At 43.1% G+C, this 18,035-nt stretch overlaps 1 protein-coding gene across 1 annotated transcript in view; it reads left to right on the top strand.

Moving 5' to 3' along the window:
- GLRB (glycine receptor beta) overlaps positions 1–9,172 on the top strand; it is a 186,260-nt gene extending 177,088 nt beyond the window's left edge. The window contains exon 12 of the mRNA XM_061552206.1: positions 1,940–9,172. Coding sequence (XP_061408190.1) covers positions 1,940–2,257 — 318 coding nt within the window. The 3' untranslated portion in view covers positions 2,258–9,172. The remainder of the gene's footprint in view (positions 1–1,939) is intronic.
- The last annotated feature ends 8,863 nt before the right edge of the window (positions 9,173–18,035 follow it).

Raw genomic sequence — 18,035 nt, 5'->3', positions numbered from 1 at the left:
ATTTAGCTCTTTTTTAGAAGCCATCAGGCCACAAATGATCGCCCAATGAAGTGGCGTATTATGTGAAAATGTATAATAGCCAAATGCTCTTAACGCATGTTTCTACATGTGGAGGGAAAACCGGAGGACCTGGAGAAAAATCCAAGCGGCCACGGGGAGAACATGCAAACTCCAAATATACAGGTGTCAGGGTCGAGATCGAACCCACGATCTCCTGTATACCAGGCGAGGTAGTTAACATCTCGCCACCATGGTGCATCTAAGGGAGGTGACAGGCCACATTCAAATACCAATTGTTGCTGGTGTTTTGCATGATCAGAAATTGAACTTGGGCTGCTTGAATCGCACTTAAACCACTACAACCACAGTTCCCTTTTGAAATAACCCATACAATCATTGTATAATCATAAATATCCCACAAAACCACTTCAACGTTAATTCAGGAATATTATAAATGGTTATGGATGCATATGTCGAACACCAATCAATATAGCATGGATTAATATATTGTTCATGTTTATGTATACAGTATGCATACTGGCATTTTCCCCCTTTTATGATACAATTCATCCTGAGTTCAATACAACAGAAATAATTGTCATTGTTTACGTTGGCGAATCCCACTGAAAATGCCTGGTTTGAACTCTTGAAGTCATACTAACTCTGGCCCCAAATGATATTGTGATGTGTATTGAGTGGAACTTTTACAAATATATCATTCACAACGCATGTTTTTTTTTCTATAATCGCCACCCATTTTCCCCGACCTTTCCTATAAACACCCTGTTCCGTGTAATATTGATTTGTCTTCTTCATTCTTCAAAAACATATTTCAGTGAGGCATGGATATTTTTATTTGGGTCTAGGTTCGAATCTGGGCAACTGCCCTCTTCAAGGTGCAACAGATAAGCGTTCATACATTTCTTGAATTGAGCGAGGTTATTATAATTATTGGGGAAAAGGAGGCAATCGGAAAGGATTCAAAACTGGAGGACTGTGAGAAAATAAATAAGAATTAGAAGTGCTGTGACCTCCAGTGCGGTGGATGAGCACAGTGTGGGATTTATCGTGCTCGCTTTGGCAAGTGCTCGCTTACAGTGCTAACCCCTAAGCTCTGTGACGCCGGGTCCACGCCTTGAGCAATCAGCTGCACCACTCAGTTGAATACAACTCAATGTATAAAAATACATACATATTCGGGGGAAGGACAACAAACTAATCATGTGGGTATGTCTTTGCAACCGGTCGTGAGCAATTGCACAAGCGGTTGCTTACAGCAGAGACAGACTTTACTTTTCCAGCGGACATCTACTCAGCGATTTGTTTGTGAAAATAAAAGCAGGATGCTCGGTGACACGGGTTGTCTTTGCCTGCACGTTTTTGAACGATGATTGGTTGTTTAAATCCCGCCTACACCCTTTTAAGTTTGAAAATATTACACAGTAAGGTGAATAAATTACAAACCATAATTACATGGTATTTTTTAACAATGAATCGGTGACCGGACTGAGCCTGCAAACGTTATACCCCTGGCAAACTTGGTTCAACCTGAGGTGCCACGGTGGCAATATGCTAACTACCTTGCCTGATATACAGGAGGTTGTGGGTTCGATCCTGATCCTGATCCTGACGCCTATATATTTGGAGTGTGCATGTTTTCCCCTGGTCGTGTGGATTTTTATCCGGTTCCTCCAGTTTTTCTCTCCACATTTATAAACATGCGTTTAGAGTATTTGGCTGCTATACATTTCCACATGATCAACCACTTCGAGGGGCTATCATTTGTGGCCAGGTCGCTTCAGATAAAGAGCTGTATAGCTCAGTGGGTCTCAGCTGGTAGAATAAAACAAAAATCATAGTTAACTCCTCGCTCAGAAGTGGACAAAGCAGCTGTGCTGGCAATGAGGTTGAAATTCTGCTTGTGTGCGCGCGCGAGCAGGGAGGAGACTCGCGGTGCAAGCGCGTGTGCCAGTCTCGCTCGGACCTGCGCATGGGCGACTTCAGCATCGTGGGCAGCTTGCCGCAGGACTTCGACCTCACCAACTACGACTGCTACGGCAAGCCAGTGGAGGGGCTGGCCACGCGGCCCAACGGCAGCATGCGTGGCGGCGGTGGCGGCGGCAAGAACGCCAAAAAGCCTCCGCCACCCAAGGCGGTTATCCCGATGGAGGCCAAGCGCGTGGACCATTACGCCCGCGCTCTTTTCCCCTTCTGCTTTTTCTTCTTCAACATAATCTACTGGTCCGTGTACCTTTGATGGTGGGCCAGCTCGGGTGTACGTTGGTTTTTTAAGGGTTTTATTTTTTCGATGAGGTGGATGTGAAGGAAGGCAAAGGCAAATCCTTTCACCTAACGTCCCACCGTTATTGCCAGTCCCTTAAAAGTACTGTGACGGTAAATCATGGGGCTGAGATGGAGTCGCAACATTTGGTGTTTGTGTGAAGCAGCTCTGTTAACCTTGCCTCCACCAATGAGACGATTGTACAGGAACATTGGGGATCTTTAAAAAAAAAAATGACCATAGCAACATTGACTCATTCTTAAATTACTCACGACTAATTCTGCAGGGTTTTTACGAATACAAAATGACAGAAAAATTCATTTTATACTTGCACACATCTGTAAAACAGTATATTTATATAATACACACACACGCATATTGCATACAATGCATATGAGGTATATATACGTGTATACAACACAGAGTATATATTAACTTACATATATATGTGATTGTATGCAACACACTGAAGTATTTCTCCAAAGGTGAAAGGGTTGTGGCTTTGTTTCCCTTCAATGACATACCAGATTAGGCGTACACCTCCGCACAAAGATGGACGAGACTCGCACTCGAGGAGCAGAATTGAGTTACCAGCTATCGTCATAAAACATCAGGGCTAATTTAATGACACCAGACTACTCGTCAGCTTAACTAGAAGCTCCCATGGCAATTGCATAAGGAATTTGACAGAAAACAACATAAAAACAAATATAAGCAGAATCAAACTCTTTCTGATTGTTTCTTATGTATACCACAGCCTCTCATTATTCGAATCAGTCAGAGGTAACAAGCCCCATGGAGACTTATAGATGCACACTCGTTGTTTACATGGTAAAGCAAGCCATGTCAAGTTTATAAAATATATTTATATATTATGACCAATATTCTTGGGTCTTTCGGTAAAGTCACGTAGATAGGTTCAAAGAAAATAAGATTTTTTTTTTAAAAACGACGTTTCGATCGCAACACAAGCAATCGTCATCAGAAGAAAGAAAAAAATAGCGGGAAAGCTGCTGAGGCAGGATGTTTTGAACCTATTGACGTGACTTTACCGAAAGACCCAAGAATATGAATTCCTACAGTCACGAAAGCTTTAAGTCAAAATATTATGACCAAGTTGAAAAAAAAGCAGTTCGGTTTTTGGATATAACCTATTTTCAGTCAATTACATTTACATCACTCAAATCTGGGTTACAGCGATGTTAGAGTAACCCAACATTTGAGGGTTGCACCGTGACAAAGGGAAATTATTTTGTTTCAGTGTCTTAATCAGTGTTGATATAAAAGTCACCCGTTTACAGTGAGTTTTCGTTAAAAAGCACAAGAGCCAAGCTCGGTTGTCTAGTATACTCGCCACATGACACTGCATGCCGACTTCCGATGATTGCAGTGACAGTGCATGCAGTGCGAATGCTACAAAATAACAACAAGGTCATTGCCTTCAACCGCAGACACGAGCATCTCGCTATGCGGCCACACTGGCTGGTGACCACGTTCGTCAAGTGGGGATAGTTGACTCCCACCCCCTCAGTAACAGACCAGCTTCACTGATTTTGCTCGGGGGTAATTGGCAAAGCATTGTAGCAAAGTTTTGCGGCCATGAGGTCGAATTCACGGATGGAATTGCGCCCGCTCGAAGCAAAACACCAATCAATCCATTGAGATGATGGTACGTAAGCTGTGCTCCACTATAAACCGAACCAATGATCAAACCGCAGGTATCTATATAAATGTATAGATGATTTCCAGTGCCCTTTCTATTATCGATATGCTTTAAGTTATGAGAAGTTTAAAGGGTAGGTGCATTAGATTTAGTTGTGATGTATCCCCTTTTTTACCAGCTGAGTTGAGGTTTCATCAGTTGGCGATGTCAGTTTTGTTCACCTCGAAGCTGCTGTATTAGTTTTTTCAGATGGATCTCACCATTTGTGAGACCTCTGTCATCATTGTGCGAATAGGATAGCAGGCCAGTACTGTGCTGATGACCCCTAATGAGGTAGAACCAGCATACTTTTTTTCTTCCAATGTCTCAAATATTCAATTTTAAAAATATATATACTTTGAATGTTTTAGGCTGGTGGCTAAAGTTGTGGTACATATACGGTGTAGAGTATATGCGATTTTGATGACACTTGCATGCTATCGTGGCCACAATTTTAGCTCCGCATTGTTTATTTCACCATCTTTGTCACCGGGCCTGCTCATGTAATTGCTGGCTCAGGGAGTTCTTCTCCCTCGATAAATTGTAGTGGTGGGGGGGGGGGGATTGTTGTCCCTCAGAATCTTGCCAATTGGACAATGGCTCAAACACCACCGCCGCGGGTGGGTGACCTTTAGGCCGAAGAGCAGGTGGACGGTGGCTGTTGGGCACTCGCGTGCTGCCTGTAAGGAACCCTTTCCAGTGGTGTTCACACCGTAGAACAGTCAAGAGCGACTCGTGACACGGACATCGCAATAGGAATTATTAAATGTGCGTTACAGGGAAATGGGCATGCTCAGCAATTTGATATAAGCCATTTAATTCTTACTATAACCCATTCACTTGCTGGTATATGTACAGTAATTAAAGAATTTATATTCAAAATACGATTATTTCTATAAAAGATTGCAACAACCCATAAATCAGACATACTGTATAGTCCTCCATTTCTGCTTTCATTGCTTAATTTTTAATCAAATTAGAGTAGATTGTGTTTGTAAATGCATTTCTGGAAAGTATTGCTGATATTTTTAATTTGACAATCACATTAAATTACACTTGTCAAATGAATACTAGTAATAACAACAGTCCTGGCTAAGTGAACGAATGTAATATATTAGATGATGTTTACCATATTCAGATTATTAGATAATCTAGATGAGTAAGACGCGCCCTAAACTCGCTCCCAGTGTTCATGATGAAGTTGTACAAATATGGTCATACACACATACCGACTGGATTGTAAGACTTATGCCAACTGTTGCTTTACAATACTGGGACAAGAGTGCAACTTAATAATCCAGAAAATATGGTGACTAATGTCTTGGAAGCTCGTATTAGTAATAAGAATGTGTGCCAATTGTTGAGGCAGGTAATGAACTGCTATATCTTTATGCAGAAAAGACTTGTTAAATGGTTACATTCAGCTAACAGGAAATTACAGGAAATTGATATCGATGTTTTTGCAGGAGCTCTGTTGAATGGAGCATAGGAAAACGGGCGGGCATATGGGAACTTAAACTATGAGCTAGAGTTGTGCATTTTAACGTGTGATTAACCGCACACTGCGAGCGTACACCACAACTACATTTAACACCTTTCACACCGTTTCCCACAACCACGATCTATGGTGAGTAGCAAAGCCCTCTTCCAGGCACTTAGCTTGGACAGCCCACTCAGACGAATGCTACTCCTGTGTATTTACTTTGTGCAATGAGTAAAGCGACAAAAGTCAGGTCTGAGATATATATTGTTTGCATCAACACCGCATACTATTTCTCCACACAATCAGCAGCACAGATGTATTTTGGTTGGTCCTTGAGCTATGGCTGCTTTCACAGCCACTTCACTGGCAAACCACCTTCCATGTCCCACTTGGGCCCTGCTGGTGTAATACTATCAAGATCCACGCCATGCAGAGATTCTCTCGGATTTCCAAACATGTGGGAGTTCAAAGGGGCTACATTTGGGATGTATGCTGGATTCGTCAGATTATCCCATCCAAGCTTTCCTAACAATTTCAGCGTTGCACGTGCAGAGTGTGAGCACTCAAAAGTTCATGCTGACATATCGCTTCCCTTTTCCGAGAGTCCACAGTGGTTTTAAAGAATGTCGGACTTCTTTATGTCTACAGGTTACAAGGTGAAGCACTGGTGACTTAATTTGCTGCCAAGTAACTGTTATCAGACACTTCATGGCCCCCCAAAAATTTGCATTTGTATATTAAATCCTACTCTGGGCGCCATGGTAGCAAGATATTAACTACCTCACCCGGTATACAGGAAGCCGTGGGTTCAATTTGGATCCTGAAACCTGTATATTTGGAGTTTGCATTTTCTTCCCGTGGTTAGATTTTTCTCCGTGTCCTCCAGTTTTCCTCCACATTTATAAACGTGCGTTTAGAGTATTTAGCTGCTATACATTTCTACCTAATATGCCACTTCGTTGAGCTATAATTTGTGGTCAGTTCGCTTCTGAAAAAAAGCTATATATCTCAGTGGGCTTTACCTGGTATAGCTCAATGAAGTGGCTTATCACGTGGACATTTATAGCGGCCATATAGTCAAAACCCATGTTCTATGGTTCTTTCGGTAAAGTCACGTAGATAGAAAAAAATAAAACCCATGTTTCAAAATGTGGAGGGAAAAATCCGCTCGACCACGGGGAGAACGTGCAAACTCCAAATATGCAGGCTTCAGGGTCGGGCTCAAACCCACGATCTGCTGTATAGCAGGCGAGGTAGTTAACATCTCTCCACTGTGGCACTCTATGCTCGTCGTGATCGTAAATGTGTCCATGATTTATATATTCACAACTATATTGTAGCTTCATACTTTGATAACTTCAAATTGTCTCAAAGGATAATATGTGAATAATAGCTAACTGTTCTTCTTATGTGCAGTTATAGAAGAGCAAGACTCCATATTTTATTGTGATAATGTGTGCATTTCGGTGAACGTTTCTGGAAAGAGAAAACATTGAGTACAAGGGCCACGTCCCATTAATTAAACAATGTTTTACTGATATTGCACTGGCATCGGATACATCACTATGAAACTTGTTGTATTACAACCCTCACATTGAAGCCATACACACATACTCTACAATGACAAATTATTTCCCAGGTGTAGCCCTGTAGACTGCTACAAAGACCAAGATCACCCATTTGACCACAATGTTGGGCAGTTGATACGAGAAAGTTCCCATAAAAATTGGCATGACACATATACTGTTGGTTTACACACGTCGCCATATATATTTCAGATGAAGCTTACCTATGGGAGCCCCTGTACATGTTTATATACCACTCGCTAATATGTACAACCAACTATTAATCCTACATCTTGAGAATCATGGATCTTTATATAAACAACAGCATCCCTCTCTCTTAAACACAGATAGCACGTTGCCTTCTAAACTGTGGGGCAAGCGATTTGGTGAGCACCTTGTTTGTATGTTGAACTTCTTTCGCACCGTACGTAGCCAACCGGGCTAATCGTAGGTGTCGGGGAAGGACGACAAAGGCTTAAGGTTGGCATTGCAGGCATGCAGAGTTCCATGGCCGGCTCCATTTCTCTGCAGTGCTGACGTTTACAGACCGGCAATAGGCACTCACTTGAGGCAGAGTTGACCTGGTGAAGACGGAGCCCATGTTACCTGCTAAATGACATGCCAACGTTGTTATACATAGCTCGTAATTGAATCCAAGACACTGGGATCGTCACATAGCGTAGTTCTAGCCGAAACACCTCGATTATTATTACACACAATATACCGCCTTCACTCACATACATACATATGTATACAAGGCACAGATAAACATTTGCATCGTAATAATATGTTACGAAAAAGGTAAACAGCCCACAGGTATTGGTAACGCTGAAATGTATGTTCTGTTAGGCCAAAAGCAGCCTGAATGCAGAGTTGTAAAACATTTCACAGCAGAAGGCAGGCACTACTTCTCACAGAGGTGGGTTGCTTTTGGGATATGCCCACTCCTACTGCAAATGTTTAACTTCTATTGTAAAATGTATTTTGTGTGATAAACCGTAGCACATACCTTTAAAGTGTTGCTGTGCGATGGACTGCAGCGTGTATCCTAGATTGCCAACACGGTTGTTGGGACAAACACCGTCTGCCAACAAACCACTTGATATACAGCTGCAGCTCATTAATGGTGTCTATTAGCGTTGGGGAACCCATAACTTGTACAGCATTGACCCAGAGACGGTGATTACAGTAAATATTAAAGTATTAAATTGCAATTAGTATGCATGCCACAGTCGTATTTTTCAAGTGTGAGTTTAGATGTAATATGAACACACTTGTAAAATTAATCCAGTGTATGAACCGGTGTGTGTGTGCTCAGCTAAGCAGCTCGATGACGCTTTGATTCAGCTTTAGGGAATTCGGCACAGCGATTGATTGCAACGAGTAGAATTATCTTTGGATGTGGCAACAAATATCTAACGGAAGTGACAACAAACAAAATCACAGCGACGACAGGCAGATTGCTGGCAGGGCTTTAATTTCTCATGGAATATATTCCTGGGCCACACCCCTCAAGCCCTCCCCCCCCAAAGCCTGGCCCCCTCCCCTCCCCCCTACCATTCAAAAGCGGGCGAGGGGGCGGGCAGTCATATATTCAGAGCTTAGCCCCGGACAGCTCCCACTGAAATGAAGCCCTGTGATTTGCAGTTGACGAGGTTAGATTTCTTACGGTTCACTTTTTGCATTGTTGCAAATGCCGTGTTTTATTTGACTGTCCGTGTGTGTATGTATGCTGACATCTTATTTACAGCAATTGCTCAGCCAACTTATTTGCAAGTTAAATTAAAACATGACGTTAAAATGCAACAGTGTTTGTTATGTATAATCTGATCGATTGTAACACGATTGAATGGATACAAAATCATGAAACATTTATCATACTACAATTAGTTGACATCATTTTAGCAATTCTAAGTGAATACGAATGTGTGTACTTTAAAATGTTCGGATTATAAATCGCTTCCCTTGAAGAGGTCACATAATTGGGTTGCTGCTCAAATTTAGTTCGACATTTCGTTCTTGTAAACTTTCAAATTAATATTTACGTGACTTTACCGAAAGAACCAAGCATATGCATTCCGGCAGCCACGAAAGTTTTAAGTCTAAAATTCATATTTTTATTCACACGAAGTTGGGTTTTCACAAAGAGACTTTGTGTAGTAACATTCTGCCCTCTGGTTGGCTGCTCGGCGTGTGCGACGGGGATCATTAACATAATTTTTATACTTATCACCATCGCACAGGCTGGCTGGCCGCTTGCTGAGCGTTACCTCACGTGTTAATGACTCGTAAACGTGATGATGCAAACTTCTAATAATAAAATAAAGGTGAGACCAAATCCGTGCAATAATTAATAAGCCTGGGCTGAAAATGCAACATTATTTGCAACTCTCCGCCGGAAAGTGTTATGGTCAGTCCCTGCCTTACGAACGGGTTCCGTTTCTGAGGCTCATTAATTAGTAGAACTGATCGTAAGTCGACACCCTGATTGGACGAAAAGCCCCACTTACGACAACACGGAGATAAATTTCGTGAAGAAAAAAATATGTTTAAAGAGAACTTGAAAAAAGAACCGCCGAACAATTAGGTTTGGTGGGGCGATCCTCCACCAGCTTCAATGAGTCCTCACGTCACTGCTGGTAGTGTGTGTGTTGAGACTGTGTGTACATGCGTGTGTGTATGTGTGTGTATGTATGTGTCCTGGCAAGGATTATTCAACATCGCCTTGCTAGGCACTCTGAGGAGAGGCTTGCAGAGCCCCAATGCGGTTTCAGGAAAGGGCGGTCCTGCACAGATGCCATATTTTCTGTCCGTATGCTACAGCAGAGGTGTAGGGAATTCCAACAAGACCTACATCTCTGCTTTATTGACCTGGTCAAGGCCTATGATACCATCAGTAGGCCTGGGCTCTGGGTTGTTCTTCGTGCTTTCAGAGTCCTTGACCCTCTGCTCACGATCATTAAGGACCTTCATGATGGTGGGTAAAACTACGTGGCCGGGAGTCAGAGCCTTTCCCTGTACACCTTGGGGTGCGACAGGGATGTCCTCTGGCTCCCACATTATTTAACATCTATTTCGACCACCTAGTTCATGAAGCCTTCAATAGCTGTACCGGAGGAATTTCTCTCTGGTACAGATACAATGGGAAGCTGATCGATGCCCGGGTGCGATCAAGGGATGGCTCCCTATTGGTCAACCACGTTATGTATGCCGATGATTTGGTAATAGCTGCTCATTCAGAAGAGGAGTTGGATGCGCCACTGCTGAACCTGGAGCTTGCCACGAAGAGGTGGGGACTTACCATCAGCCCCACCAAAACTAAGCACCTGCCTGGGTATGTTCTACCATCGGACACTCCACCCCCACAACTCCCAATTGGTGATGGGGCAGTTGTGGAGAGAGTGGAGAGTTTCCCATACCTGTGTAGTGTAGTGAGTTCTGGAGACGTCGGAGACTTATCTTGGAGGCAACACTTTTATTCACAATACATGGCAATACAGCCCCGGCTCACTCAAGGCAACGGCCCTTCTATACCCACTGCTTGGGGAGGTATTGTCTCCGGGCTAGCGTGCCCTAACACGGGACCACTACTCTGGGTCCTCCGGCTACGGGTGCCTAGGGGAGGCTACTCTAACCCGACCTAGCCAGGGTGCAGGTTCCGACCACTGGCCCACTCGGACCCGGCCCTCACAAGGACGTCGAGCTGGGGGTTCCCAGGGTCTCACCACTGAGCCACACAGAGTTCCTGAACAACTTTTGTTCGGCCGGATAGAGGGGGCTAAACGGGCGCGGAACGGGCTCGAGAAGAGATGGAGTGATGTGGTACAGGAGGATGTGGAGCTGAGTGGACTTGCTGATGACTGGTACCAGCGGTGTCAAGATCTGCCTCTGTGGAGGAGGCACGTGAAGGATGCTACTGGGCAGTTGGAGGCAGTCTCCCTCCAACAACAACGTATGGGGCAGGAGCGGCACTCACAACAACGAGCGGAGCGACGGGTGGCTAAACCACAGCAAGTTGGCACAGTAGGGGACACGGGTGGTGCATCAGCCAGTCATCTCAGTCAGTCAACCCGTGGCACCTGGGTCTGCTCCGTGACCTCCTGCCAGCTGGCGTTCGACACTTCACATGGCCTCAACGTGCACATAGCCTGGCACAAGTGTCGTGGTGATGTCACCGCCACTTAGTGACGAATGGCGGTTGTTGTTGTGTGTGCATATAATGGGCAGCGGTAGTGTAGCGGTTAGCATGCTGCGCTCCACCCGGCGACCCGAGTTCGGTTCCCTCTCACGGCCAACACCAGTGACGATTACTTGAACCGGTCCTGGGCCTCCCCTAGGTCGACTCAGCCTCTAATGAGTACCCGGTGCGGTGTGTAAACATCGCCACTGGGGACACAAAGACGGCCGGGCGTGGTGTTGATCACCCAATCCCCTCATGTGCCGTGCCGGCCTTCATAGGTGCACATGCCTCTCCAGTCTGTTAAGGATACACAGGGGGTTCTTTGTGTGTGCGTGTGAAATAACATTTACTGATAAGTGGCGCTCTGCTCATCATAAAATCCTCGCGGAAGTTCCGCGGGTTCCTGCTAGTTTTTAATAGTAATCCTTCAGCAGTCCCCTGCAATTTGTACTGCAAACTTAAATTTCTGTTCATAATAAACAGCGCCCTGTTGTTATGGCACATAAGTGTAGGACAAATAATGGGGACGAAGCTTCTGTCAGTGGTGACGAGGAAAGTGCCCTGTGCTGTGATGATTCGTTCCCATTGTTTCACACTTGAGTGCATCACCACCACCACAGTGTTTAGGGGCACAATGGTGGACACGTTAACTCCCATACCTGGACATGCAGGAGGACGTAGGTTCGATCCAAACCCTGAAACCTATATATTTTGAGTTAGCATGTCTCTCTGTCCTGTGAATTCTTCTTTGGGTACTCCGTTTTTTTCCCTCCACATTATGAGTAATTGGCTGCTATAGATTTCTGCACGATAAGCCACGGCCAGGTCGCTTCTGAAAAATAACTACGTAGCTCAGTGGGCCTTACTTGGTAAAATAAAAATAGTGAATCGAAATATTCAACAAGAAGGTGGGGATATTCGTGGATAATTGCTTTGCCTTTCCGAGTCAGGGCTGCTGTACACCTCTGGCAGCTGGGTAGCCGATTTGCCTCAGTAGCCATGCTCACGACGAAGCCAGCTTTTCAAGGGGTTCAGTGATTTGATTTCCCCAATTATGCACATACCCTGGGAAATAATGCTGGTGTCACAGCAAAAAAAACGCCAAATTGTAACATTACTCAAAACTGAAAAAAGTTATTTTCTCTAGAATATGCAGACCTCTGAAAATATTAAATGAAGGTCAACTAGATTTGCCATATTTGAATAACAGGCTCCGACTAGACTGCAATGCACATGGCGCACAGTTACTGCATATTTCGATGCATTGCAACTACAAATCTCTCTATTAAGAGAAACCCTAATGACTAAAAGAAACACACAACAACAAAATTAAGAATATCATCACCCATCACGGTCAATCCACTGCTGGATGAAAGCCTTCCGAAGTCGCCACTAACTCTCACCATCCACCCAGCATCTGCACACTTGTAACGCTCCATCTCTTCGCTGCACGTGCTTTTGGGCGCTGGCACTCCGCAATTATTCTTAACCATGGACCATCGCCCCTTCTGGTGAAGAGTCCTGCCCAAGCCAATTTTATTTTCTTAATAATTAGAGTTATTCAGTTACCCTGCATGTGTTGTATAATCTCCGTGTTCCTCTTTCCATGTATCTTTGCACACCTTTCAAATGTTGGTCCAATATCTTTGTCAACGTAGACATTTATCAGCCATGAGCCATAGTAGGTAGTACTCTGTAATTAAACACATAATTTGAGCATTTTGGTACGTTAACCTCGCACAGCGATTGAATGTGGACCGGAACAAAAACCAAGAAATTAAGAGGTGGATGATAGCGGGATTGGCTTGCCTTTGGAAATGTTTTCTCATTAATAAAAAGCAACAACTATATTGTGTCGAAAACATTTGTACCGCGATGCAGCTATGATGGAATCACAATCACTTATCTCCTTGCTTACACAGCTTAGCACACATCAAACTAAAGCCTCGTGTTATGTTCCTATTTTAAGGCCAACAATATAGGAAGAGTTGATGAAAGTAAACAAAACTATAAAAACTAATTCTGGCCATAACCGCTTGTTAAACTAACGCTTACAAATATCTGCTAAAAGCTGTTTTGCCAAGTTGGAAAAGTATTGCTCATTCTTTTACTTTGGAAATGGTAAAAATGGTTAGTATGTCTACATTAAATCACTCTCCATTTTTCTCTTTGAAAATGTCATCTGAATCCTGACAAATTGTAAAAACTAAGAAAACGATTTTACAAGGCACCAAAATCATTACCAAAACGAAATGCCACAGGTCTGGTGGCAGCTACAATGGATGGCATTCCGATTCGCACTTTTACAAATGCCATCACAGAGTGGACGCTTCTCACACTCGTCTTCTTGAATCAACAAACTGAAACTCGACGAATGGTCAACTGTTATTGCTTGGTAGATGAGTGCGGCACGTATGCTACATTTGACAAATATTGGCTTTTCATTGCCTCGGTACAAGTGAAAAAAAACATGGAATCGCATCTCATTTTACACTTACCAAAAGTTACATTTTGAAATGTAGTGTACATATGCAAGGGCACAATTATATGCGTGCATTATACGCAATAATATGTATAATTTACAGCATATATGTACAGTACAATTGCACGGCTAAGACTGACTGGGGACTGAGGTATAGACAGATATGTGAAAATAACAGATAGGTGGACATCAATAGAAACGTCAATTACACCGCTATGTACCAATATTACACTGGGTGTGGGTGGTTAATTGGTGAGGATGGATATGCGAATGTCAGATATGTGACGGTGTACTGTACACATATTTATCAATATGCATATTACACAAAGTAGATTTCAAAAATATTTGATTAGAATGCCATGACTTAAGAGCTCAAATGGCATATGCCGGAATGTATGTTGAATAACGGTGGCCAAGATGGATCGCTCCAACCTTTGAAAGGAAATAACAGTAACGGCGACGATCTTAAACCTGCGTCTCCTGCTCGTCGTTGTTTCCACACAGCCCCGGGTTTAAAAAGAAATGTCACGAGATCATAACAACAATGACAACAACAGCCAATTTTACACGTTTTCAAGTTTATTTCGTTTTAAGTTTTAGCGCGTTAGTTTTAAGCGCCGCTAAGGCATCACATTTACTCAAAAGTTTACGAAGATAGATTTGTCGTGTGTAGTTTGCGCTGCATTAAACACACGTGCACACAGAGAGTCACGCGTGGATGCACACACACACACATTTAAATGCATCGTGTTTTTTTATTTTTTTAAACGTATTCGTGAAAATATTTTGTGAGTTGCACATTGCCCATGTATAAGGATTGTGGGATGTAATTTTGAAAATTTCCATTCTCCAAATGCTTTTCGGAACAACAAATTCTACTGCACCTGTGAGAACGGACGTATATTTAAATAACTCTCCACAGCCCCATTTGCGAATTTCCACGCTGAAATATTCACGTTCGCAGTATCCTTACGTTTCGCGAGCATACGAACATTGAGCGGAAACATGCCAAATATATAATGTGGCTTTCAAATGGTCTGATGTTTCTTTTAATGAAATAACCATATTAGCACCCCCGATTAGCACGGTTGCCTACGTCCGGTGCGAAATAAGTTTAACATACATACCATCAGCTATGGTCAATTCACTGCTGGCTGAAGGGCTCCCCTTCGCAAGTATTGTCCACACACAGACACACAGACAGACACACAGACAGACACACAGACAAAAATGACTTTCATAGGTAAGTACCTTCTAAATACATCTTTAACCAACTGGCATTACCAGTAGTGATAAACACAATAATCATACTTCTCTAAATTACACATGGTAGTTATAATCCAAAGCAGTATGTAACCAAACACAATCTTTGTTGGAAGGATTAAGCATGCAATTCATGAGTCATCCGAACGATTTCAAATGGTTTAATTTCAAGAATGTTTACATTTTCAATTGTTCATGTTATCGATCACTATTGTAAGACTGTTATTTACAAACGGCGCATGTAAAGACTAAATCATGTATAGGACGCGATTACATAAGAAAAGTACTGTGAATTTCACACCACTTAAACACATTTTATAACCAATATGTTGTTATAAATAAGTACAGATCGAGAGAGATTGACGTGAAGTGCTGATTGCTTTAAGAAGTGTTGACTTGTAAAGACGTTTACTGACTCTGTGGTTGAACTTAATAGATTGGAACGAGGCAAATACTTGTGTAACAATGTGGCGGAGAGGCAACGCATTTAAATACACGTGGGGCGGTGACATGGCCCAGTCGTGGTGCAATTGTCACATGTTTCAGAGGGACAGGAAGGACACGCCCCCAGCTGCTGTTGGAGGGTGCCCTTCCGAATGTTGCAGATAATACGCGTTGTTGTGTGTAGGGCGCTTTTGAGATGCCCCGGCGAAAAGGATGGTGGCAATTTTTTCCTGGAAGAAAAATCAGCCCAGTAAATAATCGATTATCCGATTATATCGGGGGGACGGGGGCGCCGGATTAAAAAAAAAACGCCAGATAATCACACCATTGTTTAAAATAGCTTATTTTTTGCACATTCTTGTATAGCATGTTTCTGGGGGGTTGTGTGTGTGGGTGTTTTTTAGTGTTTTAAATTTGTTTACGATATTAAATGGGTTTTTTGGTTTACATGAGTAAACACACAAATACAATAAAAATCCTACTGTAAAAGTTTCTGTATTTACTGTACCGTCCTTACAACTCCAATCTCACTCTTGTTTCAACAACATGTTTGACGATCTCCGGAAAAAGTTGGAAGCAGCCGGATAATCGCACGGTGCCCGATAATTATTGATGGTCCACTGTGGATGGAGGAAAGTAAGCGTGGCATTGCCAGTAGGGACGTCTCTTCGCCCGTATTGTAACGACATATACCAGCGCTGTTTCGTACAGCGCTCCGTTTACCAGGAACGCATCCCCAGCGCTGTAAGAGGTATGCCTGTAAAAGTTAATTGTATTCTTAGACTGAACAATGCAGACTGTCCTATTTTGTTCCATAATCTTGGTAACTCCCCGTGTCTGGGGAGGCTGCCATGGAGAAAATGAGAACATCGACAACAGGATGACCAGCGTTCCCGTTTCGTGTGACTTTGACAACTTTGGGCAGAGATAATTGTCGGAAAATTGTATATATTTTTTTTCTATATGGCCTGATATGGAACAAAATTTAGCCAACATAACACAGAACCAAAAGGCAACATCACCGCTATACCCTATCCAAAGTGTAGTTTTATAATTTATTGAATACTGCAGCAATGTTTTAAAACCAATTGAATAATTTACTATTCTTTGGCTTTGCGGCCTATGTTGTATTTGTGGGAGCACTTAAATGCTACGTATTGAATTATTGAATACGTTTGCTATTCGTTCAAGTTTAATGTCTGACAATCATATGATGTGCTAATTGATATGTAAACTAATTCTGAGTGCTCGCGTATTGTTAGGGTGGTGGCTCAGAGGTAGCGCATTCAGCGCTTGTTGTCGAGGTTCGTGGGTCGATTCCAGCGGCCGCTCTAATTAATACTAGGGGAGTAATTCATCACAAAAGAGTAGTTGGCTACAATGAATGTCCAAAGGATAAGCCACTTCGTTGGGATATCATTTATTGCCAGGTCGCTTCTGAAAAAGAGCTCTAGAGCTCAGTGGTTCTTACCTGGTAAAATAAATAAAGTAGTTTTTTGTTTAGTTTAAAGTATATGTGCATTTCGCGTAAAAGATCCCGTGACATCATTCGCAAGACGAGGGACTATTGTGCGCCAGCATCGTAGTCCAAAATGTACCCCATATTACTATGGCTAACCCGCCCATACTGGTCAACTGTGAAGAAGAGCTTCATAGCTCATTGGATTCCTCCTGCAGTCTATATAAAGATTATAATTCTTACTCAGTTGTGAAATATGTAGCAATCATTGTCCTCTAAGGGACCCTCCTAAAAGAGAGTCGTGAAGCTATCCAAGTGAATAAGAGTAATAATAAAATATTGTTTGTGGCCAATTGCTATGTAATTTTTGCTATAGTTGCCTTGCAGATGTGCATTCTGTTGGCGAGGAGTGATTACAGCCTTTATAACATTAACATATCTGCTGTGCAGTTATTTCGCTCACGGATCACACCGAATCATTATCGTATCCATGTCATGGGCAAGATCAAGTTGAAGTAAATTAAGTGACAAACCAAATCTAACACAATGTGTTTGTCAAGAGTGACTGAGATTATACCATCCACTCGCCGCAATTGAGGGCTGGGTTTCTAAAACACTGACTTCCTGTTTTCAGCGGTGCTAGATCAGTGATCTACATCAGTCTTATATGACACGTGCCCTATTTAATTATTGAAATGTTTTGAAAGTCCCAAATAGTTTGAAGATAATGTTATTTTTTTATGCAATGGAAGAGGTAGGAGTACAACAACAACCGCCATTCGCCACTAAGTGGCGGTGACGTCACCACGACACTTGTGCCAGGCTATGTGCACCTTGAGGCCACATGAAGTGTCGAACGCCCGCTGGCAGGAGGTCACGGGACAGACCCAGGTGCCACGGGTCGACTGACTGAGATGACCTGCTGATGCACCACCTGTGCCCCCTACTGTGCCAACTTGCTGCGCTTTAGCCACCCGGCGCTCCGCTCGTTGTTGTGAGCGTCGCTCCTCCGCCCTCCGTTGTTATTGGAGGGTGATTTCCTCCAACTGCCCAGTAGCGTCCTTCACGAGCCTCCTCCACAGAGGCCGATCTTGACACCGCTGGTATCAGTCATCGGCAAGTCCACTCAGCTCCACGTCCTCCCGTACCACATCACTCCATCTCTTATCTAGCCCG

The sequence above is a fragment of the Lethenteron reissneri genome, chromosome 16, assembly GCF_015708825.2.
Source record: "Lethenteron reissneri isolate LAM-NWPU_2019-01 chromosome 16, ASM1570882v1, whole genome shotgun sequence".
Lineage (NCBI taxonomy): Eukaryota > Metazoa > Chordata > Hyperoartia > Petromyzontiformes > Petromyzontidae > Lethenteron > Lethenteron reissneri.
This window is presented reverse-complemented; position numbering and strand designations above follow the sequence as displayed.